General features: G+C 41.5%; 1 protein-coding gene across 1 annotated transcript in view; it reads right to left on the bottom strand.

The window, feature by feature from the left end:
* Positions 1 to 227: 227 nt before the first annotated feature.
* The window catches only part of AXIN2 (axin 2), a 63,040-nt gene continuing 35,943 nt past the window's right edge, over positions 228 to 27,324 (bottom strand). The window contains 8 exon segments of the mRNA XM_042453250.1: positions 228 to 3,184; positions 12,237 to 12,404; positions 16,172 to 16,267; positions 17,225 to 17,455; positions 17,783 to 17,974; positions 18,258 to 18,763; positions 19,826 to 19,966; positions 24,670 to 24,772. Coding sequence (XP_042309184.1) covers positions 3,058 to 3,184; positions 12,237 to 12,404; positions 16,172 to 16,267; positions 17,225 to 17,455; positions 17,783 to 17,974; positions 18,258 to 18,763; positions 19,826 to 19,966; positions 24,670 to 24,772 — 1,564 coding nt within the window. The 3' untranslated portion in view covers positions 228 to 3,057.

The following is a 27,324-nucleotide window of genomic DNA, read 5'->3' on the forward strand; positions in this document are numbered from 1 at the left end:
TTATCAGTTTACTCCTACTCCTTGGTAATTATGCCAAGACACATAAAATGTTAACTTAAGCTCTTGCCATTTCCCACATCTTTGCTCCAAGAAGTAAAACACTAAAATAACAACAACAACAACAACAGATTTGCTAGAACTTTGGTGTGGGAAACTGCCCGAAAATGTAAAAGGACCCATCAATTAAAAAAAAAAACATGAACAAAAGATTAGATTAATTTGAAAAATATAAAAATTTTAATAAAGGCTACATCTCTTAATTACAATAATTATTGTACCAAGTAATTTTTTCTTTAAATGAAACTCTTTATAATGCATAATTTACAGTATAAGTAGAACAAATGTCATGGCAAAAGTCATAAAGTACAAGACTTGTAGTAAAAAGGCATAAAATATATTATACATAAGCCCCTTAAACAAACAAGGGAGAGTTTGGACCCTGAACACAGGGCAAAACATGGCATAGTAACACCATGCAGGCACAGGTACTGTACTGATTGAAGGTTTTTTTTTTCTTTAAAAAAACACACACTAGAGATAGTGTATTAATAGTATTTCTTTCCATCACATTTTTCTACACTATATACAGACATACTATACAAAAGAAATGTAAGATTGGCATAGAACACACCAACTAGAACAAAAATATCCAAATTAAGTGTCTTTCTCAGTGTGTATATGTTGTCCTGTTGTGTTCCACTACACACACAGATATGGTACTGTTGTGATGATTTTACAGCTCAGGTCGTACATATTTCAGCCATTGAGTACAATAAGTACAAGGTTTTATAGAGTGGTGGGCCACAGAGGAGGAGAGGATGCTCAAGCCATTTCAGATGCACCCCCCCCCCCTCAGAAGCCAGCTATCTTATCATTTTTACTCAACAAAAGAACTAAATCGCTTACTCGCCCAAGGCATGCTTAGAAAGCTGTGATGTCATTCCAGACTGGTTTGTCTGGTAGCATGGCAGGCTTTTGGTTTAGCAGAACAAAGACAACACTTATAAGACCACATCAAAAATTATATACTGATGCTACTGGCCGGTGGAGAGGCAAGCTAAACTCTCAGCTAGAAATGTTGGAACAAAATGTCTGGGCTCACCATACAGGGACACCAACATTTCACTCTAATGCAGTGGGGATGTCAGACTTTCATTTTCCTGATGTTTTGAACTACAGCTCCCAGAATCCAGTGTGGCCAATATTCAGGAATTCTCGGAACAGAGGTCCAAACCCTCTGGAGGGCCAAAGGCTGAGAACCCTACTGGTTTAACAGCCGTTCAATCTAAGATGGGAAACCACATCTTGAGACAGTCTGGGCTATTAACTGCTGCAGCAAAATGGAAAGTGTCACTACAAAAAGAGTGACCAAATGTAGGGGTATGCCAAGGGATCTTGTAGCACCTGAAGACCACCTGTATGAAAGAAATTGTAGCATAAGTTTTCATAGACTTGACACAGTTACTCTAAAAGGTGCTACAAGATCCCTTTGAAAACAAGATTTCTCTGAAAACTGAAAAGGCAATGCCTGTGAATTCTACATGTAGGGGTGAGGGAACAAGCACACTGTAGCTCATGGTGGTGAAGAACATACAATAAAAAAATCTGGCTATACTTGACAGTGTGAAATTGAACTGGTAAGTTTCATGTACCACTTTTTCTCCTATGTTTGAGATCATCTCCTACAACAAAACTGGTCAATATGAAACTTTGGGTCCCTCACCTGGGATTTTCCACAGGCTGCTTCATTTAGTAAAGATACACAATGGAAACACATAAAGATAGGGAGCAAATATATATCTATATATAGATAGATATATAGAAAGAGGCAGGTGTATATTATTACCACAGAAACTGAATGACAAGACCCATAAATGGTATTATTATCCTTTGTAGCGGAGATATTATTTAACCCATGAGAACACTGTTAGGTCTGGTGCAGCTGCAGCATTCCCAGTCTCCTATTAATGGTTAAGTAACCAGGAGCCATTGTGGGCCTCACACACTCTTTCCTCCTCTACTCTTGCACTTGAATTTATCCCATTCCTTCTCTACCCCTTCTAGGGCTACCAAGATGGCAGCATTTCTACTGGACCAGTGTGAACATTAACCATTGTGAGCTTCAAAACCAGAATCTGCAGACATAAGCAGGTTCATAAACTCTGTTAAAATGAATGGTATATTTAGTTCACTGGTGCTCACTTTTAATACCACAGTCAAGTCCAAATAGGGAATGGGCAGAGAAGGGAGGGAGGGAGGAAAAGTCTGTTGAATGCTCCTGATTAGCTAATCATTATTAGGCAATCAAGAGTATTATGTCTGCACCAAGCCTTAGAGCAGCATTGATTCAAATATATTCTTCTCTAAAAGAGTAAAAGTATAGGATAGTTTTCATTCTCTCTCTTCCTCTCCCATCCTCAGAAATAAAACAACTGGAGAAATGCTGGATATGACATTAATTCCAGTTGGCTTTCTAAGGTAGCAAGAAACAAATGCACTTTTTAATTTTTTTAATCGTTTAGATAGTGGAAATGATGTAAAAAATAAAATATAAAACCAACCTTTTCCTTTACCTCATATCCCCTCTTTTCTCCATTGTTTAAAGCAGCATGTCCATCATTGGACGTAAAGGGGGATAAAACCAGACTGTTCAATAAATATCAATAAGGATTATCATAAGTAAGCTATACACGGTCTTTCTTAGTCCATAGGTGTGGGATCCCCAGGAAGCCATATATTATATATGGAAGTCTTTGAAAACATGGGCCGCATCTTCAACAACCAAGAGTGGTCATGTTCTTAATAAATAGTTCAGAGTTCTTAACATCTTGGTACTCAGCGCAACAGTTGTCTATGTTTTTCCCCCTCTAAGGCTGATTTGGCAAAGTCTTCATAGATGTCCACTTATTTATGTTGCTTTTTCTTCATTGGTTCAAACTTTCCTTCAAAAGCTTGATTTGGTAATTGTGTCCAGAGGCTGGCCTCTTTAGCTTATGTCTTCCTAAACACCTTCACACAGGCAAGGCCAGCCAGCCAGCCAGCCAGCCAGCCAGCCAGTCAATCAATCCTCTCAACTTTTCCCAGGATCCTTCCCTCGTACATGGGCAGAACAGCATCGTCATCCCAGATTTCTTCAAAAACTGCACCACAGTCAAACTCATCACTTGCCTTTTTGAAGTAATACCTGGAATCAGTAAGATCAAGAGATGCAAAATAAATGAAAAGCACTTTGGAACAACTATTACATCACCAACCTTTGACACATAGAATTCCATCATAATCATCATTGTTATTGTTTCTATCCTGAGTTTTTCCCACCAAATTGGGGCTCAAAGTGGCTTACAATGATTTTTTTTAAAAAAATTTAAAAATCTACATGATATAAAAGTTAAAACACAACTGAACAATCAGAAAAAAATAAAATCAGGTTCAAACAGTTATCATTAAAACAGACACACACATCAGCACAACAATTGGCAATATCCAGCACATTGTGTAAGATGGGCTGATTTATATAATCACTCATCAAATGCCTGTTGGAACAGAAAGTCTTTGCTTGTCTGTGAAAAGAAAGTAGGGATTGTGCCAGTCTAATGTCTCCAAAAAGGGAATTCCAAAGCCTGGGAGCAGCTACTGAGAAGGCTGTCTCCTGTGTTCCCACCAGATGTATCTGTGAGGGAGGTGGGCCAAAGAAAAGCCATGTAGGGCTTTAAGGGTCGTAACCACCACTTTTTACTGTGTCCAGAAACAAACTGGCAGCCAGTGGAGCTGTTGCAAACATGGGAGATGTGCGCTCCCTGTAGCCAGCACTTGTTAGCAATCTGGCTGTAGCTTTTAGGATCAGTTAAAGTTTCCAAAAACTCTTCAAAGGCAGTCTCACGTAGAGCACATTACAGTAATCCAGCTGGGATGTAACTAAGGTGTGTGTCAGTGAGGCCAGATCTGACATCTCAAGGAAGTACGAGCTGAAGTACGAGCTTTATTTGTACAAATGTACTCCTGGCCATCACTAAAGCCTGAGTTTCCAGGTTCAGAGTTGAATCCAGGAGCACACTCCAACTGTAGACCTGTGTCTTCAGGGGGAATGCATCCCTATTCCCTGATCTGCCTTTCAACTGATCAGGAGCACCTCTGTCTTATCTGGTTTAAGTTTTATTCTATTTGCCCTCATCCAGTCCATTACTGATGACAGAGACCAGTTTAGGACCAAAGGAGTAACAGAGTAACAAAGCTGGAAAGTAGTAACAGAGTTGGGTGCCATCTGTATAATGATGGCACCGAATCCTAAAACTCCAAATGACCTCTCCCAGTGGTTGCATGTATATGTTTAAACCGCACAGGAGACCGAACTGAACCCTAAGGCCAAGGGCATTTCATATAAAAATCCAATAACTCCCCCCACACTTCTTTTCATGTTTCCATATAAAACTATGGGTATATCCACTTGCTTTTTGTCACTAACATGCATCTAGATCTCCCCAAAAGGCATTCAGTTCCCTCTTAAAGCCAAGCCAACCACATTGCGTGTTCAAATTACCATAGACTGACATTTGCTTTGGGAGAGATTATGGAGCACTACCTTGATATTTGAAAGTGACACATCATAGCAAGATAAAAGCCAATATAAAACAAATAGCCTCTCTATGTCTTAGGATATTTCTTAGTCATCCTTAGAAATCCATTCCAAGGCAAATGACCCAAAATGCTGCTGAAAAAACTGTATCTGTGTTAAGTGAACCCTGTCTAGGATGTAATGGAAAGTCACATTAATTCCCACCATTGTATGTCCTTGAGCCCATCCCATGTCACTCACTGCTTCAGAAGTACTGTGCATCAAGAAGTGGATCATATGGAGAGCCGTATGACAAAACATTTATTTTTACATTACTTACTATCATTGGCATAGGCTGTGTTGTTGTTTTGTAACAGCACATTTGATGTTGTGTTCTGTCTGTTAGCCAGCAAAAGTTCAACTCTTAGTCTATTACACAGACTAAAGTAAAGGCAATGAGCAAGAGCAGGGAATCTTTCAAAGTATCTGAGTGAAGACTAATAAAGATGGTAGGAAGGGAAGACCTCAGCATTGTCAGTTAACACAAGTTGTCTTGAAGGAACTATGCTGATGGAAATGGTGTGACTCATAATTCTGCTTTCTGTGGTCACAAAATATACTAAATGGTGAACTGAAAAAACCAAAGGAGTTCACACCTTCAGATATGCTGCTCAGAGACCTTCAAGTAAACATCTGACTAGTTTTATCTTTAGAACCAACAAGAATCACCCTACTATCACAGCTCAATTACATGTCTGTATATCCATTCTTCTTAAACATGTCCATACATCCATTCTTCTGAAAAGGAACTGTGCAGACTTTGAACACCTTACTCCAATGGACAATTTAAAATATTCAATATAACCCAATAGATGGAAGAGGGAAATACTGGTGCCTTACGCCCAAGTCAGGAGGGGAGGCAATTGTGCTTTTTGGAACCATTATGTGCACTTTGTAACCACAAGGAGATTATAGCAGACATATGACTCAAAAATAATCATGATGACCAGGAAACTTTTGACTCTTCCTTCAATTTCTAATAATGCTTACAATCTTCCCTTATATCATTTGTGGGACCGGCACCACTGATTTCATTCAACTACATATACTTAACAGACTCATTTTCCCTATGAGGACTGACCCTGAATTGCCTCCAGGGCCCACAGAAATGGTTCAATTGCCAGTATCCTAAAATATACAAAATACCAGTTAAAGCAGCTGAACAACTAAGGAGAAAAGTTTAGGAAAATGAAGAGCACAAGTAATTTCATTGTACACATCCATAAAGGCATCTTCAGGACATGTCTTTAAAGTTTAAAATTTAAACCATTTATAGATTCTGGCAATGGGAGTATTGAGTTCTCCCCGGCCAACGCATCAAGAAAATAAAAATTCAAAACAACCCTCATTGTTTCTGACTTAGGCTCATGGCTAAACCATTTACCATTTAGGAATTTCTATTAAAAGGGGAGTCGGAGAAAGTTGCATGGTGTAAAATTGGGAACATTTCATTTTAATTTTTATGTGGCTGCGGGTGAAAAATCTCTTAACTGCAGACACTTTACAGAACAGAACATCAGAAGAGACCATACACTTTTAAAAAAAAAAGAAAGGAAAGAAAAGCTGTGTCCATTCTCATCTGTTTCCTAGTGGCCCCTTACGTAATGAGCAATCTTGGCTTAAAGTGCAATATTTGACACAGAAAGGTCAGGCAGCAGTGTCTTGCTTTCCCTTTCTTTGGTTTGGGATTGTTAGATCACGAAGCCGATGCTCATGCAGACAAAAAAGTGCCCCTTCCCCTCTTGTGTCAAACAGTAAGGACCCCTCTATTATCCTGAATTAGACCGTTCAGCTTTTGATTAAAGGTTCCTTTTATGCCCCTTCCAGCATTCTTCCTTCTCAGGCTGCTTAATTGCATATGCATAAAATGAAGGCCTTCCATTCAGAGGGTTAGCATTTAGGGAGCCTGCTTGTCTACTACCACACACTCTCACTCACTCTCTCTCTCTCACACACACACACACACACACCAAGCTAATCTCTCTTTCCCCCCCCAAGATGCTCTGCCACCCAATCACCAGGAAAAAAAAAGGGGGGGGGGGAATCTAACGAAACATCCCTTGGTTTTACACACACACACACACACACACACACACACACACACACACTTACTTTTATAAGGAGGCAGCTTGCCACAGGCTAAAAAGTTACCATTTTTATCCATATGAGCTAAAAAAGGGAATTCCACCTCTCCCCAAACTTAGCATTCTCTCTTTCTAAAGATGCTTGCTTGCTGGTAGTCGAGTACAGTGGGCCCTTAGTATCCACTGGGGTTTGGTTCCAGAACCCCCATGGATACCAAAATCCATGGATGTTCAAGTCCTATGAATACAAAGGCTTAGTAACATGGTGTCCCTTATGTAAAATGGCAAAAGCAAGGTTTGCTTTTTGGAATTTATATATTTTTTAAAAATATTTTCAAGCCCTGGATGGTTGAATCTGTAGATAAAGAATCCGTGGATACAGAGGGCTAACTGTACCAGCTTTGCTTTGGTATTTAAAACCTCAGAACATGCCAAGAAAAGGGTTTTATTAAGAAAAAAAATCCTCCAGCTTTGATTAGGGAGACAACAACACAACTCTTATTAGTCAAGTTAGATAGGGAGGAAAGTTTTGTGATACATCTTCCTCCCTCCCATTTTTCCCCACCACTTTCAGATGAAGTTGTGAACGTTAACAAAATCCATTTCAGGCCAAGGTTTGTCTACTGCGGCCCAGGCCCACTTTGCAGACCCACAACCAAAGCACAATGAAACTTCCTTCTCCAATCCCTCCAGTTAGCAGGCCAATGGAGGGGGCCTTTGGAGAGAAAGGAGGAAAAAAGGAGGAAAAAACGTTGAACGAGGCACAAAAGGCACAAAAGGACTTTCGCTGGGTTTTATCTGCTCTTTTCCAAGAGGATAAACAGCTGTAGCAATAACTTCCCCCTTGATCTTCAACTCTGGCAGCACTGACAAAATTCTTTGTTTGAACGCCACATTTTATTTTCTTGAGGGAGGAAGGGCGAAGGGAAGGAGGAGAGCTCCACACGCTGTGACCTTTTCCATAACTGCAACCTTATTTCTCCAAAGGAGGGGGGAAAGGAGAAAATGGGGAGGGGAAGAGGGTGTGTGGGCGTGTGTGTGTGTGTGTGTGTGTGTGTGTGAGAGAGAGAGAGAGAGAGAGAGAGAGAATGCAAACTAATATCTTCCCCCCCCCCCAACCTCTTAAAAACACATCAGGAGGTCCTTATTTGCTCATAGACATGAATTCTCCCCTGAAACACATCTATTTAAATGTGGCAATTTTGGCTTTGTTTCCCACTACCTCGCCCTTGGCCTGCTCCCCCCCTCTTCTACATCTGGCACCCATACAGTCTACAAGGCTTGGCATTAACTATCCCTCCCCCCCCAAAAAAACATATACACACACATACCTTTTTCTTTTCTTTTTTTACTACTGCAGTGTTACCCAACACTACTCACTATGTGTGTACGGAGGGGAGGGTGAGCAAGCATACACTCTTAAGCCCTTTTTTCCCCAAAAGAAAGAAAGATGCATACCTAAACCTCAAATGCATGCTGGATTCTCTCTCACTGAGTGTACCCAAGAGAAACCCGAGGTACCTGTGTTGCAAACTGACTCATTCAATAAAGGATTTTGAGTGTCAAGCATTTATGCATGTCTTTGTGTGTTAAAATGAAAGGCAAAGGCTTCAAAGCCATGCTTATTAAGTGTGCCTTAGAACAAAATCAATGCCAGATGTGACCAGAGAGACCAGTTCGTCCTTCCCTAAGCAATCCTGCTACTCGGGGGCAGTATGGCCCTCTTCCCTGAAGGTCACCTGCAGTTTCATTCGAAGTCCAGCCAATTTTTTTTTTAAAAAATCAAAGCTTAGATCAAAATGATTCCCTGGGGGAGAAACACTAGATAATTACTTTCACCTTGTGTCTGTTCAAGATTTTTAAAAAACGGTGATGGGTCTGAGCTTCTTTTGTACACATGGGTCCAAAAAAAGATGAAGAAAAGAAAACCATGCACTCAAAAAGTGTACCTCATTATGAGTCACTTTAAAATAGTCTAATAATTACAGAATGTCATGGAACAAACAGAAATACCTGTGGAGTCCTTTAAGAACCCAGAAAGTATAAGACCAAAGCTAAGCATACTTTGTGGCATCCTAAGACTTTTCTAGATCAGTCGCTCCCAAACTTTGGTCCTCTGGGTGTTTGCGATCTTGACTCCCAGAAGCCCTAGCCAATCTGGCCAATGGTCAGGAATGCTGAGAGCTGAAGTCCAAAACCCCTGGAGGACTGAAGTTTGGGAACCGCTGTTCAGAGTGGTTCAGAGATCTCCAGTCTGCCACCAGGAAAGAGGATTCTTTATCGATAGAATGCACACACATCACATCACCACCATAGACAGATCACAGATTGGGCCACAGAGCTGTCATTTCTAAATGTTAGACTCAGAAATACATGTGTCATATATCAATACCTTACTTTCCACATGAGAATATTCTTAGTTCCAGAAAGACTAACAGTTAAGGCTCCAGGGTAAGCAACAGGGCACCCAACCTCTACCAGAGAAAAATTTCAATCTATGTATTGGTTTATACAATCCTTATATAGCAGTTGCCACCAGAAACCAAAATGGTGCACAGACACCTGCTCATTGAGATAACCTATGAATGCATCTATTGATATCTAGGGATAGGCCTTCATGTATGTACATTTATCACATGCTTCTCATCAGGTACAAGCAACCCCTCCAAAGCAGTTCACAGCCATATTAAAAACACAACATCAATAAAAAGAAATATTCACAGACTGAAAGCCAACAACAGTGAAAAGTTCCATAAAAACGAAATGAAACTTTGCGAGCAATGCTAAGACACACTGAAAAGCTGAGCAAATAAAAAAGATCTTTTGCCTGGTGCCAAAATGATAAGAGCCAGCCCCAGGCAAGCTTTCCTGGAGAGCACGTTCCAAAGGCAGGGAGCCAAGGAAGAGAGAAGGCCCAATCCTAGATTCCCTGCTTGCCTCAAATCAGATGACAAAAAGGATCTGCAAAAAGAAGCGAGGAACTTTATAGCTCTGAGGCAGGCCCTCCCTTTATAAAACAGGAAAACACTTTTCAGGGGTAGATTTTCCAGAGCAAAACTGCAAGCCTTTAGAGTTCAATTTCCATTGTAAAGCCAATGTGACCTCCAGTGGCAAAGCTTGGGGCAGTGTGAGCACAAACCATACCAAACAATTCCCAAAATCCAAGCTAAGTGACATCATAATCAGTTCTTACAGTAAACCATGCAAATTAACGTTTGTGTAATTGGTTCAACTTCCACAATTTTTTCCCATACAGCTTAGAAGCTCTGGCAAAAATTCAGTTGCACAGGAGCAATGCAGGCTGGAAAATATAGAGAACTTGGAAGTTTGAAAGGCTAGCAAAAGGCAATGAGAAGAGACAGGAAACAGCAGCTATGCAACTAATACAGTGGTTGTGCTGTGAAATGAAGCTTTGCCCATTCCTATCTGCCTTTAGAGCACTCGTTGCTGCTCATTCATTTTCTCAAGCTACTCTCATCTGTCATGAGGGCCAGAGACATTTACACCTGGCTTAAATTGAAAATTAATACTTGGGCATTTGATTGCAAGAGGCAAATTTTCCAAATACACAAAGCTCACTAAGAGGAAACTGGAGAGGTTCACACTTTGACTAAAGAAATGAAGTGCCAGCTTTATGAGAGGGATAATCCTAAAAGCTGGCCCAAATCTGTACTATAATCATGCCCTACTGATTCTATTCACCATCCAAAACTGTCTTCCTAATACTAACATACAGAATACATTTAACTTTATAGAACTCACTGCTCTATCCAGTTCACAACACTCTTGGTGAAACTGCACCTTTCTCCAAACTGTTTGCTCACAGTACTTTGAATAAGTACCACCCTACATATAACAATATTCAGAATTGGCCATTTCCTTTCCTGAATTAGATTACAACTCTTTAGTTGTCCTCCATTGACAAGCAGACTTCATCTTAATACCTGGCTGTTTACTTAAGCCTTGTGTAAAAAGCCAACAGAGGGAAGGACACATTCAAAGAGGAACACCTCTCTTCCAAACAAGATTCAGGTTGAGTATCCCCTCATTACACATATACATAATAAGATATCTTGAAGATGGGACCCAAGAAACTAAATACTAAATTCATTTATGTTCTATATATACCTTATACACATAGCCTGATGATAATTTTACAAACAATATTTTTAATAGTTTTCCACGTGAAAGAAAGTGTGTGTACATTGAACAATCAGAAAGCAAACATATCAATATCTTAGTCATCCATGTGGACAAGTTTGGACTTTGGAGCATTTCAGATTTTGGATTTCTAAGTAAAAGATGCTTGAGCTATACTGAATTGGGATATTGTAAAAATCACTTTTGATTAGTCAAATAAACAATTGTTCCCCTTGCAGCGGATTAGAGTAATCACTCCCATTCAAAAGCTTCCCATCTGTGAAATGAAAGTAATAAAAGTACAGACCAGGAGCAGTGGCATCACTAGGGTTGGTATCACCCCATGTGCTAACTCATGCTGTAGCTGCCTTATTTACCTCCTCCCATACAGAATCCTTAGTAACGTTTTTGTATTAATATTACTCATAAATTGCATTTCCCATATATCGCGGAATCTAATATCAATAGCTGTGACATAAACAACTAGCAAAATTAAAATTACACTTTTAAATTACAGTTTCATAAGCACAGTCTAAATGCAGTTACATAGTTTCATGTATTTAAAATGCAAATTTGCTAAGGTGTGATGATTTTAAAGAAAATTATAGAAGAACTAAAAAAATTAAATTCATATATTTTAAAAAATAAAAAATATTTTACATTGTTTAAATTTCAAATTTTATAAGTTTATTTTTTTAAAAAAAACCTGGGATCTCTCCCTTCTCCTCCCATTGAGTCTTGCCCCATTCACACCATCTCTTCAGCATTTTAGAGGGACACATGAGAAGGTCATACCCCTCTTAAGATGTCACCTGGTGTAGCTTGCACATCCCTAATGATGTCCCTAAGCAGGAGGTTTGTTTTTTTTAAATATGCAATACAACTCCCCTCTGCCCTAACCAACTGGCGAAGGATTCTAGGAGTATAGTTCAAAAACAGCCAGAGGGCCAGAGCTGCATATGTTAATACTGAATAATCAACTACAGATATATTAGATTGGTTCTTCAAGTGGGGAAAACCCACATTTTTTATAATTCAACACAGCCAGAAAATGAGCTCAGAACTTTGAAAGAACAGCTTATATGTAAGAGCCTGGGTGCATCCACTTGTAAAAGGTGACTGTCTTGGCAACAAAGCTGTACAGTCCACTCACCAGGTGAAACCTTGTTCAGTTGCCAGAATAACCAACCCACCTCTTAACTAGTGTTGGTTTTAGTGGGTAAACACAAAGAGGACAGAAGAATTTGGAGAGACTGGTGACCTAGCTGCAGAAAACCTTCAAAGAGTGTAGTAAGCCCTTCCTTACTGTGGGAAGACGCTTACAAACACTCCTTGGTTATTTTGGCATGCAGGCTGTGCAAACACAAGGAAAAGAAGAAAGAAACCACAAAGATGCTTACCTATAATTTCCCTTTTTGCTCAGCTGCTCTTTAAAGTGCCCAAGTGTCAGGCTCTGGGCCTTTAACATCCTCCTATATGGAATTTCTTCTCCACAGAAAAAATAAGTGATAATCAACTCACTAGGCTGGGAGGAGTGAGTAACAGGGAGCTTCTTTGGTTCTTTGTGACTGAAACAGGAAGAAAGAGGGACAGAAACAAGTTAAGGCTCTACAAAATGTAGAATATATATGACAGTGAAAGAATGCAATTATGTGACACAGAGTCAGATAACAACATACAGCAGTTGAAAATTAAAAGCAAACACTGACATCTTTTAATATATTAAAAGTCGAGGGGCTCTGTGCCAGATAAACATTGGTAGTTGATGGATAGAAAGAGGAAGATTATTTTGCATGCACAGCACTGAAAGTGAAGGGCAAGACAAATATCACTCAGGTTTTTAAAGCCCCAGCAATAACTACCAGCCTAAAAACAATGTGAGAATGTCTACTTTTGTACCCAATGGGGGTCTAAAGCAAAGGTAGGTACAGTGTGAGTTGCATATAGCACACACTCTGGGTGTAATTTTAAGCCCCTCAAAGCCCTGACATGTCCCTCCTCAATACACACACACACACACACACACACACACACACACACACCCCTAATAAAAATACATACACAGCCCTTTAAGTGACAGAGAAAGTAAGTCCATCATGTTCATTGACTCCTTTGGGCCATTTCAGACCTAGGTGAGGTTTTTTTCAGGCAGGAAGTAAACCAGATGGCAGGTATGATGAAGTGTTTCCCCATCAAACTCCCCAAAATGTTTTTGAGATTTCAAGGGGGGGGCATGATACAGGGTGCAGCTCTTCACAGTCTACCATGGTCCCCCACTCCTGCCCCCGAGCAGTTGCCCATTGCTGGTCTAAAGACTGAACATCACTACAGGGCAATTTCTTTTTGAAACCACTGAAAAGAAAGAGTATGATCCACCTACATGTGCCTGCTCAGACTTAAGTTACAGTGGCTAGGATCCAACAGTGTCCATCAACAGATGGAAGCAGCTCCATCAAGGAAACTGGGAAGGTGCAATTCCTGCTCTCTACCCTCAACAGGGCTTGCCCCTTCTCTTCCCTTCCAGATTTCCACAAAACCAAAACACCACTCTGGATGGTTTCCCAGTGCTATGAAACAGTTATGGAGGTTTTGCATGGGCTTCCTACATGCAAGAGGAGGGAAAATTGGTCCCTCCTGGTCGCAGTGACAGAGTGGCTTCTATCCATGATGTTGAATGCTAGCCTCTTGGGTTCAACAGGGCTTAACTCTCAAGTGCATGGGTTCAGGATTGCAGTCTCAGCTTCATTCTATCACCCAGTCTATTGAATGAATTAATGAATTTATTCTTTTAGCGAATTTAGGCAACTGTTATCTCTACTAAGGACTAGAAATGGATAGGCCATATAGAGGTATTGAACATTGGAGTCAATCCGTCAATGCTATATGATATCAGCCAAACTTTATCCCTGCCCACATTTTGTGATGCCATGCTTGGCTACAACAGATGGGAACCAGTTGAGATGTTCTGTAGTAATTTCTCTTCCATGTGACCTCCAAGGTCACTTTCCTACAGTTGAGTGTTGGTTCTTTACGGGAGCTGCTTTCTGGAGACAGAGCATGGTACAGTGGATCCTTGTTATAAGCAGGCGTTTGGTTCCAAGATCCCCCATGTATAACAAAATCCGTGTATGCTCAAGTCCCATTAAGTATAATGGCATAGCAAAATGGTGTCCCTAATAAAAAATGGAACATCAAGGTAAATTTATACTTTTTCAGAATATTTTCAAACCGTGTATGCTTAAATCCGTGTATAAAAAATCCGTGTATAAGAAGGGCCGACTGTATAAAACTTCTTAGTCAATAACACCTGTGTGAGCAAATTATGAGAACGAATGTTCCTTGAGAGAGTGGTGATCTGATTAATATAAATCAAAGAAGAACTTCTGAAGCTGGACAAGCAACCTATTATTCATAAATCCTCTATAATTTTCCATAAAGAGTTCAGCAGGCTTCTGTTTCTAAGCTTCTGTGTATAAATTAAATTCCATTTCACCAACTCTTTCCTAATTATTTCAAACAATTCCCATTGTTATTATATGCCTTCAAGTTGACTCCAGCTTATGGTGACCCTATTGTATGGTTTTCCTGGCTAGATCTATTCAAGGAAAGTTTGCTATCACCTTCCTAAGCTGAGAGATACTGTGGTCACTCAGTGGGTTTTGACAGCTGAGTGGGAATTTGATCCCTGGTCTCCTGGAATGCTAGTCCAATGCTCAAATTGCTTCATCATACGAGCTCAAACATTTACACAGCATATATCTTATTAGAATACTGTTGTTGTTGTTGTGTGTCTTCAAGTTGTTTCTGACTTATGGCAACTCTAAGGCGAACCTATAATGAAGTTTTCTTGGCAAGTTTCTTTGCCATTGCCATCCTCTGAGGCTGAGAGAGTATGACTTCCCAAAGTCACCCACTGAGTTTACATGGCCAAGCTGGGATTTGAACCCTAGTTTCCAGAGCCACAGTCCAACACTCAAACCACTATACCATGCTGGCTCTCACATTATTTGCATGTGCATATATTTTTAATAGATATCCCTCTTGCTGGGGTGCAGAAAAAATGGCCTTCAAATGTTTTGGATCTACCACTATTCCTGATCTTCTGCCATGCAGCCTGAACTGGTAGTTGCCCACAGGTGACCCACCATTGCCTTAGAACCACTGATTCACTTCTTTTTCTGTTGTCTATATATGCACAGACATTAAAAGCAGAAAGAGGGGAAGAAATGGAGCCAATATTTGCTTAAGAGTGGAAAATAGACAGAAATATAGATCTCCTCTTGATTGGTAGATGGGCAGCACAGGCACTTCCCCATTTCTTACACACCCTGTTTCCAAGGTACACTGAATATCTACAATAACTATAGTAACTTGCCTATTTTATGGGCTCTTTCACTTCAAGCTCCATCACTGAAAGCTTTGAGGGGTTGTAATTTCCACATGGAGCTTTACATGAGCAGGAGCTTTTATGTTCACTTAAATATCAAAGAATATTGTATACATCCCTCTGTACTGATGTGAATGGGAAAAGCTTCTGCTTATGTGGAATGCTAAGGATCCATGAAATGCTGCTGGACTGAGATTAGAGATCTGTCTTGTTGCATCAGATTCTGGTATACAGTTACTGTACAAGGTAGGAAGATTTTTTGAAGCCCTGATACTTTTGGTAGAAAGGGCAAGGGCAGCGGGTAGCCAAAACTTTGTCATACTGGACTCTTGAGAAAGTGAGATACTCCTACAGAATAAGAAACAGCTCTGCTACCCAGGAGAATAGCAACAGTGCCTTGGATGCCAAGAAGGCAACTTCTGAGGCACCATTGGCTTGGCATGTCAAAAGGTCACAAAGTGTTACTCCACAGTAATTTACTCTTCCTAATTTGTTCCAAGTCTTTGTAGAGTGGCTTCAGGAAGAGAAAAAAAGCTACTAGCAAAGACAGCTGGTGGACTTAAGGTCAACCAATTAAAAATGAAAGGCTGTAGTCAGGTGGCTTAGCTTCAACTTCAAACATTACTCATTGCTTAAGATGAAGAGTGTAAGAAAGAAAACTTTAATTATTTAGACCGAAGCAGATTTCTTGTTAAAAAGAACTATCCTGTAATTAGATTAATCCAATCTTTGTCTACTTTACAGGAATGCAAGCTAAAAAAAGAACGAGAAGGCAAGACTTGCAAACGTTTTGTTCTTGTTTCACCCCGTCAAAAGGCAAAGGAAATAGCAGACTACCAAGAAAGGACTACAGTTTCAAAGCACTACTCCACTGATAAAATATACATTTTGTAAAAAATGACAGTGAATAATATCTAAGCTGTACATGTTCCATATGGCAACACTCACTCTTCTGTTGCTACACTTGCATTGCAAAAAGGACCATTTCCTCCTGGTACGGAAGTCAAGTGGTTGCGATCCCTCGGCTGATTTGAAGCTGAACATCTAAAAGTTTGGGAGAGGGAGGGGGGAGATAAAGAAAAGAATGATCAAACTTTTAAAAATCCTACCTGTACATCTAAGATCGTTGTGCTGAAACAATCAAGGGGAGAACTGAGGATGCTGAGGGCAAAAGTATCCCCGTATCTTCTAATGAAAAACAGCAAAGGCATCATTTGGCCAATTCACTGGGTTCAGTTCCAGAAATGCATACATGGTCATTAAGGAAGCAAACAAATAAGGGTAGAGTGTGGGATTCTAATTGTTCATGACAAGAGAGAAAGAGAAGGAGAGAGAAGGAGAGAGAAAGAGAAACATTATAATTTCTTTGGTACACTTCAGTTTAGCCACAGCCTTGTTTATAAATCCAGGAACCTGGTAATTCCACAACACAAAGGCATGCACACAATGTGTCATGTGATAAAGGTGTAATGCCATATGGTTAACAGGACCCAAGTAAAGTGAAATTAGCTCAGAAGCTGATTTGCAAATGGAGCTATGTTTTAAAGTAGGCTTTCTTCTCCATCTCAAAGGATTTTGGTGAAGGTTAAAATCTTCCTAGCTAAAAAGTCATGAGGTTGGTGAGGTTAACCCCTGACTACTAGGCTTTAAACCCAGTTTGTATCTCTAGAGGGACTAAATGAATAGCAGGAGTGAGCATGCTTGGCTTCTCAGGACAACTCCATTCAGGAGTCTCATCATCATATACTGTAACCTACTGTAACACGCAGCCCCTCATGGCATTTTTGCACCCCCAGGTCCCTCCAATCTCTCCATCCCCAATATTACAGCAAATTGTTAAATTTCCACTCCTTGAGGCCTCTAGAAGTGGCAGATAGCAAAAACAAATCTTGCATCCCCTCTCTAAATGAGGGGGGGGGGGGATGGACTCAAAGAGACAGAAAATGAAAGTGACTTCCAATTCCCATTTCCAGTTATTTTAGGCTTCCAGTGGGACGTTACCGTTGTTTCTGTGGCTTGGATACTTCTGCTAGCCTACGGCAAGCTTCCTCCAGCTGAGCCAGGGTATTGGGAGGTGTCAGTGGGGGCATGGCAGGATCCTGGACAAAAGGGTGGGCAGGCTGAATGCTGCGTGGGTGGCTGCTGCTCCCCCATAGGTGGTGACGGGCTGGGCGCTCCCCAGGCACACCTCTGGTGGATTCTGAATTGTAGGCTTTCTTTGTGCTTTGTGTGCTATGGAGAGAAAGACAGGGAAGGGAAGGTACAAGGTTATAAAAGCTGGAAAATATGACTTTAATAGCAGCTTCTGTTCTGTGCACATTCACTCTCTCTCAAAAAAAAAAGGGGGGGGAGAAAAGAAAAAAGTCTGTCATAACATGAAAAGGGGCTCTTGCCAAAACATGACATTTTTGTGGTTTTTCTGGTTCCGCGGAACAGCTTTCATATTAAACCAGAGCAGCAAAAGAGCTTCATTTGTTTTTAGTGATTGTAAAAATAGACAGCTATGTAATAGATAAATATTTACCAAGAGCAACAGTGTTGCAGACAGCTTATATTTACCTATGGGGCTTGTGCTTAGATTGTCTTTCACTCTCCAGCATCCACTGCCAGACATTCTGTGATCGGTCTGCCTCCCCTCCAGGTAGCTGGACCCCTGGCGGGATGGAGAGCCCTCCTCCTTCTCCACCTGGCAGGAGAATGCCATCTGGTAGCTTACAGTTTCTTTTCGGAAGCGTCCCAGTTCTGCTGAGGCTGCCGCAAGAGAAGGGAGAACAGCACTTTAGCTTGCTTTTTGCTGGTCACCACAGTACTTTAAGCCAGAAACACACACACACACCTCCAGCTAACCTCCTTCCCCTGGCTATTGTCTTCAACTCTTTGAGATTTCTCAGATACTGCCAAGAAATCCTCATGTTTAGGAAAGCTGGCATGACTCACAACACTGTAGTCACATTGTCTCTCTCACACACATAAACACACACATATACACACTACTCATCACTTGATTTCAGAGCTTGCCCAGGAGGAAACTTACCCAAATGGCTCCAGCTGTGCCACAGGAAGTTCTGCCCCCTTTGTGTGACCCTTGCACTTGGAGTAACAATAATAGTCGCTCCCCCCAGGGCCCATGCATTGGGCTCGTTGGGCCGCCTCTGCTTCTATCTGCTCCTTCGTTTTGGGAATGGTGTGATGGTGGATGTAGTGATGGTGAACATGCTTGGTGGTCTGCTTGGTGACAAATCCTTTGCTGACCAGGGCACAGGCGGTGGGGATAGAGGCTGTGCCAGGTGCCAGCAGCAACTTGCCACCTGGGAGGCGGTCTGGAGACCGTGCACGAGGACTATGTCGCCCCATACCAGGAGACTGGCACCCTGGGGTTTTCAGCACCCGTGAAAGATGGTCATCCAGGATGGCCTGAGGATCATCCTCATAGCTGCCAGAGGGTAGGAGAGTCAAGGGGTGTTGTTGATGCTGGACAGGTGTGACTTCTCGGGTGGTCTGTGAGCTGACAGGTATTTCAGATCCCTCCTTCTCTTCATCCTACAGGGGCAAAAATATGAATAACAAATAGCCAATTAAACAATAATGATGAATATCAGAGAGCTAGTAATTGCCTCAGGAATTTCTGTTATGTACTTATTCCTTCAACCAAGCTGCTCCCCTTGCCCCATGACACTCAAAATAATTAATGGAGCTAAAATCAGATGAAAACAGGTACAAATAAAATGTAAAAAAACAGAAGAAAAGTGCACAAACAAAAAAAGAACATCCAAAATATCAAAGCCTTCCTCCCTTAGCCACAACCCACCTCTGATGCAAAAGGCCTATCTAAATTGAATGGGAAATGCCTGCTGGCAGAAGGACAGCCTTGCCTCCCTCTACAGGGGTTCCCAGAGCCTGGGTGTAGTCAGTAAAAAAGCCCTCTCCTGCACCCCATGAACCACAGACTTCTAAAGATGGCAAGAATGAGAAAAAGACCTTCCCCCAGGAGAGCTTAGGATCTAGGCAAGCTCATATGGAAGAACACAGTCTTTCAAGTAGGCTGGCCCTTAGTCACACAGAACTTTATAGATCATAACTAGCATTTTTAATTACATGCAAAACCTACTGGTGACCAGTAACAAGAGAGCCCAACATTCCCATTCAACATTTTGGCTGTGGTGTTCTGGACCCAGCTGAAATTTCTGGATGCCTTTCAAAGGCAGCCCCGCATAGATCATGTTAAGAGTAGTCCGTATATCTGTAGTAAATGCACACTTCTGTTTAACATCCTGAAGAGGTAAAGAACAAACCTACAGATTCAGGTGGGTTTGTTTGATAAGAGACTTCAGCTGAGACCAAACCAAGAAGATGCAAAGAAAACAATTCCTTGAAGCTTCTTGATCCAAGGGTGTTTAAATGCAGGGCAGCAAGAACCAATGCTTGCGGTACATTCTTTAAGATAAGATGAACTGCACACTCAGTTTTCTTACCACCCCTACATTCTTCTACCTGCCCTCCTTGTGCCCTCATGCAACTTCTTCAGCAACCATTGGTGGGTGGGTGGGTAAGAGAGGGGGACTTCACAGGAGGCACCCAAGCTGAACTGGTTAATCCACCTACCTCTGTGATTTGCTGCAGCCTCTCCTCCAGAGAGTCCATGGTCTCTTGATCTCGCTTGAGCTTTTCTAATCGAGAGATGAGTTCAGCGGCAAAAGCAGCTGGTTCCACAGGGGTCATTTCCCTAGGAAGGCGGTGAGTTCTCTATACAGAGTGGGGACAAAAACAACGAGCCATGTTTAGCAGACGGAAGAAGCCAAGGCGGTTTAGCTCGAGCGGCATTTCTGGATCCGTTCAGCTTGTTGTGTCTCCATGTTTGGATGAAAAGACAACCGCAACTAGGCATGGTCTGCTCTGGATTTTTATGAGCTAGTTCTGTGGCCTCATGGAGTGACATCCTCCCCAATAGCGTTTGCCTTCGGCAGGAGCAGTTGGTCGCACTCCGAGGAACCCTGCTTGTTCTCTCTGTAGTACAACCAGCCCATCAGTAGCTACTCTGAAGTAGAAAATCTTCAAAGACTGTTGTCAAACATCAAATAAAAAACTCTGAGGTGGGAGGGAGAGGACTTTAACTCAAGGAATAAAAGTGGAGTATAAACAGAAAGGAGTTGGAAATTAAAAAAAAATAAGATGGGGGAGAAAAAGGGAAGGGAACCGAAGGGGGGGAGAAAAAGAAGTCAAACGGTTGCAGATCAGAGAAGTGCTGGTAATTTATTTCCTGGCTACACACTGGGCACCTTTGAGGTAGTGTTGTCTCAACAGTGTCCTAGATCTCTCCCCCCCCCCCCGCTCTCTTTCACCCCCCCTCGCCCTCCATCTCTTTGTACAGAAAATGAAGGAAGCTGCTGCAGGCAAGCAGTGATACACTGCTGAGCGTGGCTGCCGCAAGCAGATCTATCAAGGGAAAAGGGAACATCTCCAAATCAAGTGTAGAATATAAAAAGGCAAATGAGAATTTCAGCCAAAAAGAAGCAAGTAATGAGGGAATGCTGTTTCCGATCACTTTCCCCCCCTCGTATCCCCACAAGCACCCCTATTTATTTCCTTTACCCTTAAATTCTGCATAAACACACACACACACAACACTTTTTTTTAACAGCCAAAAGCTGAACTGCCAACTCTTTCACATACTACCCATGAGATGAGGTGGGGCCTCTCTCTCTCTCTCTCTCTCTCTCTCCAGCAACCACTTAGCTTCAGAAATGATGTGAGGGTAGAAAAAGGCCACTCTGCTGGAAATTGTCACTCTTACACAAGCTGGCTCTATTCAGTTCCCTGATCAAAGCACTGCCTTACAGAGAAAGTCGATTTGCACGCCCCAGGACAAAATAATCTAATTTACAAGCATAGGCTATAGAACTTTCTTTATGGAAGAAGAGCAAAAATATAATAAATAAATAAAAGGAGCACACAGGCACAAAGTGATTCCATAGATCCTCTCTCTCTCTCTCCCTCTCTCTCTCTCTCTCTCTCTCTGTGTGTGTGTGTGTGTGTGTGTGTGTGTAAGATAATATTTCTTGCTTCTTAAGAAGACAGCAGGAAGAGGAATTTGGTAACTCTAATCAAGACAAAGTAAGTTTGTATTTGCCTATGTAAACTGCTTCATAGAGAATTATTCACTAGAAGAATTACAGCAGCACCTTCCTGAAACCTATGGTGCTTTAGATGAGAGGGCGAGTTAAATTTCCTAGATGCAGGATGAATTTAACTGCCTGGCATTACAAGCATGAAAAACTGATTTAAAAAAAAAAGAGGGTTGAGGGATGGTACCTATTTGGTACAACTATCCTCTTTTCTTTTGGAAAAGTATTTCTTGCCAAGACAGTGGGAGAAATCTATGCTCCATTCAAATAAATAGTAGAACTCCCAGGGACTTCAAATGAGCACAGGATTTTTCCTGGTGGGTTTCTCTCTGTCACTTCCTGAAGCAGAGCAGAAAATGTGAAGCATTATCCTTAAATAAATAAATATTTTTTTAAAAAGCAGTGGATGCTAGGGAAGAAATTGAAGAATCTCCTGTCCACAGCTTTCCATTCATGTGGCTTTAAATAGGCAGGAAGCAGGCATATTACAGTGACCCTCCATGAGACAACATGACAGAAACACTTCCTGTAGTTAAGTTCCCCTCCTTCAAAAGGTTTTGTGGGGGGAGGAAAATGAGATTTCCACCCGGAACTCGTCTTTTTAAGGTTTGTAACAGGAAACACGGAATTCAGGTCAAGCAAGACACAGAGAAAGGATTTTTACAAAGGGTCTAACAATTCAACCCCCTCCCTATACACACACAGTTGTAGAGACTTTGGAATACATCTCCCATCAACTCTAACCAGCATAGCCTATGGTAAGGTCTCATAGGAGATGTTGTACAAAACACTTGAAGGGCACCAGCCTGCCCTCCTCCGGCACAGAGGAAGGCAGAGATAAGAAAGGATGAAAGGGACTCCTGGTGAATCAGTCTAGAACTGGCTAGCAGTCTTTTTCTATGAGAAAGTAGCCAGAAGCTTCTGAAAGTTCATGAGGAATGGGATCCATGCCAGTCCTTGGCAAATTGTAATTAGAGCAGAGGTACTGGTCAGGCCAGTTTGGCCATGCTGGTTGGAGAAGAATTAATTCCCAAGTCCAGTTTACAAATAGATAGAAAATAGTGTAATATGTGTCCAAGCTACCAAAGAGGTAGTTTTCCAGAAACCATGAAAAAAAATGGGTATGTGGGGAAAGGGATGAGGTAGAAGTAATAGCTTCAAGTTCAGAAACTAAGAACTCCCACCATTTTCTATCAAGGATTTAACCAGCTGTGAAAATGCCTTTGCTTGCTACTAGCACCTTAGTTTAGTCACATCAACAAGTGGTGTGGAGGAGGAAGATGGCACTTGTATCTGTGGCTACCACACACATATTCTTCCTGCTGTGACCTACTGATCTGTGCCTTTCTCCACAATGGAGCAAAGTGGGAGGGCTCCCTCAGTAATGGACCTGCAGGTCATGGCACCCACTGAAAGTTTTGAGGCTGGAGTAGAGTCTAGCTATTAGAAGACAGGATTTAACCCCTAGCACCAGGCCTGGTCACTGTGGATGTGGTAGCTCAGTGGTTAAGATGCTGACTCTGATGATCACAAAGTCGGCAGATCAGCAGTTCAAGACCCAAGTGTCGCATGACGGAGTGAGCTCCTGTCACTAGTCCCAGATTCTCCAACCTAGCAGTCTGAAAGCATGTAAAATTGCAAATAGATAAATAGGTACCACTTTGGTGGGAAGGTAACAGCGTTCTTTGCAGTCATGCTGGCCATATGATCATGGAGTTGCTTTTGATAACACTGGCTCTTTGGCTTAGTAGTGGAGATGAGCACCACCCCTACAGTCAGACACGACTTGACAATCATGTCAAAGGGGGGAAAAAATTATCTTTACCAGGCCTGGTCAGTACTCAGATGGGGGACCACCAAGGAATACCAGGTAAAGTAGGCTGTATTTCAGAGGATTGCAATGGCAAATCAGCTCTGGGTAGTCCTTGCCTAAGAAAACCCTATGAAGCTTGTTGGGTCACCATAAACTGATGGGAGTTTGGAAGGTACATAAACACATATCGAAAATAGTGGATGTCCTGACCTGTCCTGACTCTCTGTGAGACAGCTATGTTCATGGAAAGAGTATTCAGGAACATACTAGATAACTCAGGGTAAGTGGATGGTTTTTCAAACCGAAGGTCCTAGGTTCATTCTCTGGGATCTCCAGTTAAAAGGCTGAGGCAACAGAATAGACTGTTCACCTGAGATAATGTAGAGATGCTCCCAGTCAGAATAAACAATATTTGACTCAGTCAGGAGTGGATAATCACTTTTTATAGTATGAAAGTCTGTTAATTTGTGGAGAAATCTAAGCAGGGATCGGATCTGATTATGGGTAGAGCCAGAACCAAGGGTGGGCAAGAGTTTGCAACTGAGCATTGCAGTCCTCTGCACTATCTATCTTTGTGTCTCTCCCATTTGCTACTCCCCATATGAAATAGAAAAACTGACTTCTAAAGAAGCAGATTGGAGAGCAAGAGCGAGCCCACAAGTTGTCCAAGGGAGAAGACATTGGAAAGTTTCTTTAAAAAGTAATCAGTCACCTCTACAGACCCAATATTTCCTCCATCACCCCCCATACACAAACATCAGTAGTTGTACAGATTTTACAAAGCAACTCTATTATCCTATTTATCAAAAGTAACTTAAAGTTAGTTTTAAGCCCAGTTCAGTGCTAAAGGCCTCTGAAACTGTGATGCAGAATACCTTCTTTCCACCCATCTCATAACTGCATCAGTCTTCACAACACAACATGAACCAGGACCTGAACCATATGGTATTTCTCCTGCACCATTAAGTGAAGTGACTCCTCCATAAACATCAAAGTAACGTAAAAGTTACAGTTTCACTGTAAGAAGAATCAAGGTACCCCCCATTGCCATACTGTCACAATATAATGTAGGTTTTTTATGAGAAAAGGAAATAATTAAAAAAATTAATTATTTTTACTAGTAACTACCATGCCTTGACAGACAGCTAGATAAGGGTCCCATGACATTACACCAAAGGTCACAGAATCTAATTTCTTCCTCTCACCACACCCCTGACAGACTAAATGGGCAAACACATACTGTATATGGCAGATACTTATGTTTCCTTTGATCTGAGTTGATGACTAGAAAAAGTCTAAAACTTTAAGTCTACTGCCTTCAACGAAATATGTCCACCTGTGTCAGGTATGCCCAACATCTAACCACTCCTCTTAGGACAAGATGAGATACAAAAGTTGCCTGTCACGCAATCATTCCCAGGACTTCTCTTCTTTTTCTTAGCAGATGGTCATAATTTCAAGGCCATATGCTTTTAAGATGCCTCATTAGCACAGTAATCTCTTGTACTTACTGGAAAGTGAGGTAGAGAAACTTGACCATTGGCCTTGACACTACGATGCATTTCCCTCTGCAGTTGCTTCTTACTCCCAAGTCTATAAGGAGGAATCCCATCACTAAAAATGAAAACAAACATAAAACATTTTTTTCAGCCAAGTGACAAACAGATTGCAGTTAAACGAACACTGGAACAGTTTTTTTCCGGAAACAGGGTTTAAATTTGGTTGGTTCCTTCCCAGGCCCCCATATGTTTTGTTTTGATTTCTTTGTTCTAAATCAGAACTTGGGACTCGGAGGTACTTGTAGTGGGTGGGCATTCTGTGCCCTCCAATCCTTACCTATTGATGATGATGCTAGGCTGGGCCTTGCAACATTTGTAAGGCCAGACAATTCGCATCCCTGTTATAGCTGGTTATCAAGTAAGGAGGGACTATGAGATCAACCAGCATGTTTTCAATCTGGCCCCACAAAAAGATGGAACCAGGCAAGCAACAAAACTCAAGCCTTTAGATGCTTTCCCATCAAAACGATCCCTTCCCTTCCATGTTTAAACTCCACTTAACCTAAAAACATTTCTGTAAGCAAACCCCTGAAGGCCAAAATGTGAACATGCTCTATTTGTTAGATCCTGTCACTTGGTTGTCATGGCTCCACACCCCCTCCCTCTTTTATTATTTCCTTAACTTTGATAACTTTTGATGACTTTTTATACACTTAGGTTGGGATAACCAGGAAGAAGAGACAGAATGGAAGCTCTTGTCTTAGTCTGCCTCTGCATACCAAATGAACTGGTTCACTGTGGTAATTTAAAAGTACCAGCAAGAGCAATACATACTGACTTGTGCAGCTTTCAGACTCATTTATACTATAATATGGAATTCAGAGGACTTGTGGGTCCTTTCAGTTGGGAGGGGGAAGAGCATGGTGGGTGTCAGATGTCTAGTGTAAACTCTCCTAAAAATGGAAGCAACCAATGAACCTGTAACTTTGTGAAAACTCATGTAGGGAGAGTCATTCAGTCATATCCTTTTCTGTGTGCTATCCAAATGTGGTTTTATTTCACTTCTAGGCTCCAAGCTCTTCAGGGGGTAGAGGGGACCCTTCTGCAGATTTGAAGCAAAATTTGGCTCTGTGTGATGAAGATTAGCTGGGAAGCATGCTGCCCTCTAGATTGGATAGAAACTCCCAGCAGCACTTGCCAGCATAGCCCATGGGTAATGCTAGGAGCTGCAGGGTATCAAAATCTGAAGGGCCATGTGATTACCATTCCTGGGGTGAATAGGTGTATCCTTTAAGATGTCAATCTTTAAACACGCTTATTTGGAAGTCCCATTAAATAGAGTAGTACTTACTTAAAAGAAACATGAATAAGATTGCACAGCACAGCTGCCCAATTCATATAGGCCTAGGGGTTAATTGGGCTCAATGGCCCCTTATTGTAAAATGTATGCACATTTTATATTCACTTAAAAAAGAGAGCCAACCTCTTGGAACAGACTTTCTGAGTACAGTCAAAGAGATGAGTGATTGCTGAGAACAAGCAAAATGTCCAAAGAAGATGGGCTATGAACTAGAAGGGCCTGGTTTCTAACCTCCACTGTGCAGTGCACTTGCTAGGTGGCCTCAGGCAAGCCACAGCCACGTATCCTTTGATCACCTATCCACCTATCTACGAAACTAAGCTTACAAATGTGAATGGCATGGGTGGGAATCATGCGACCTCCCCCCCCCCCCCTGCCCAACATAGTTGGGCTGCAAGTTCTATGTCAGCCCTAGCCAGCAAAGCCAATGATGAAGAACCTACAATACATCAACATCTGGAGGGTTGCATGATTCCTACCAATAATCACTTGGGCACCTACTTCTATATGATCAACAGCTCAATTCAAAAAAGCTTTGGAGCATTTTTAAAATGTAAGACTTCATTCTGAACTCTCAAAAACCATACCTGTGGGTTCATATCTACTGAAAACCATCCCTTTCTGATTCTTGTCTTTCAGCTGAATGCCCTGTCCTTTCAGCCTCCCAAACAAATTTAGGTACTGTATTTTAATACCAGAGTTAAAGTTGTTCTGGGTAGCTACTTCTTGAATCTTCAGCTAACAAGGAACACAGCTGCCTGACTCCTGCTCCAGGGTGGGTGGCTGTTGGAAAACCAGCACGCCCCCAACATTTGCACTGGAAGCAATTTAGAAAGGTCAGATTTAATCTAGAGAAGCCAAAACTCTTAAGAACCCCAAAGAGACTGCTTTTGCTCCTAAGAGTGTCCCACTGCAATCGTATATGATTGTCAGAAAGCTACACTGTCATGCTGCTGGGTGAGCTGTTCCAGTGGCAGAACACTCTTCCAGAGGAGATGTATGCTATGGGTCAAAGCTAAACATCTTTCTGAAGCATTAGATTTGTGTGTGTGACTGGTGCAGTGCTTTTAACATCATCGGAAATCTTCGTACCTCAAGAAACATGTAAAACAAGGTTACAGGTAATGACTACATCTAAAAACAATGTCAAAAATGTTTTGTGCTAACCATAGTTGAAGATCTTGACCACAGCTTTGGGTAATTCAATATTCACTCTACTGAAGAAGAGGAGGAGCACTGAAGTCAATGGGATTTACGTTTGTTTTTATTAAGAATTTTTATTCTTTTAAATTTGGTAATACTAATGC

This window comes from Sceloporus undulatus, chromosome 2 (genome assembly GCF_019175285.1).
Source record: "Sceloporus undulatus isolate JIND9_A2432 ecotype Alabama chromosome 2, SceUnd_v1.1, whole genome shotgun sequence".
Taxonomy (NCBI): domain Eukaryota; kingdom Metazoa; phylum Chordata; class Lepidosauria; order Squamata; family Phrynosomatidae; genus Sceloporus; species Sceloporus undulatus.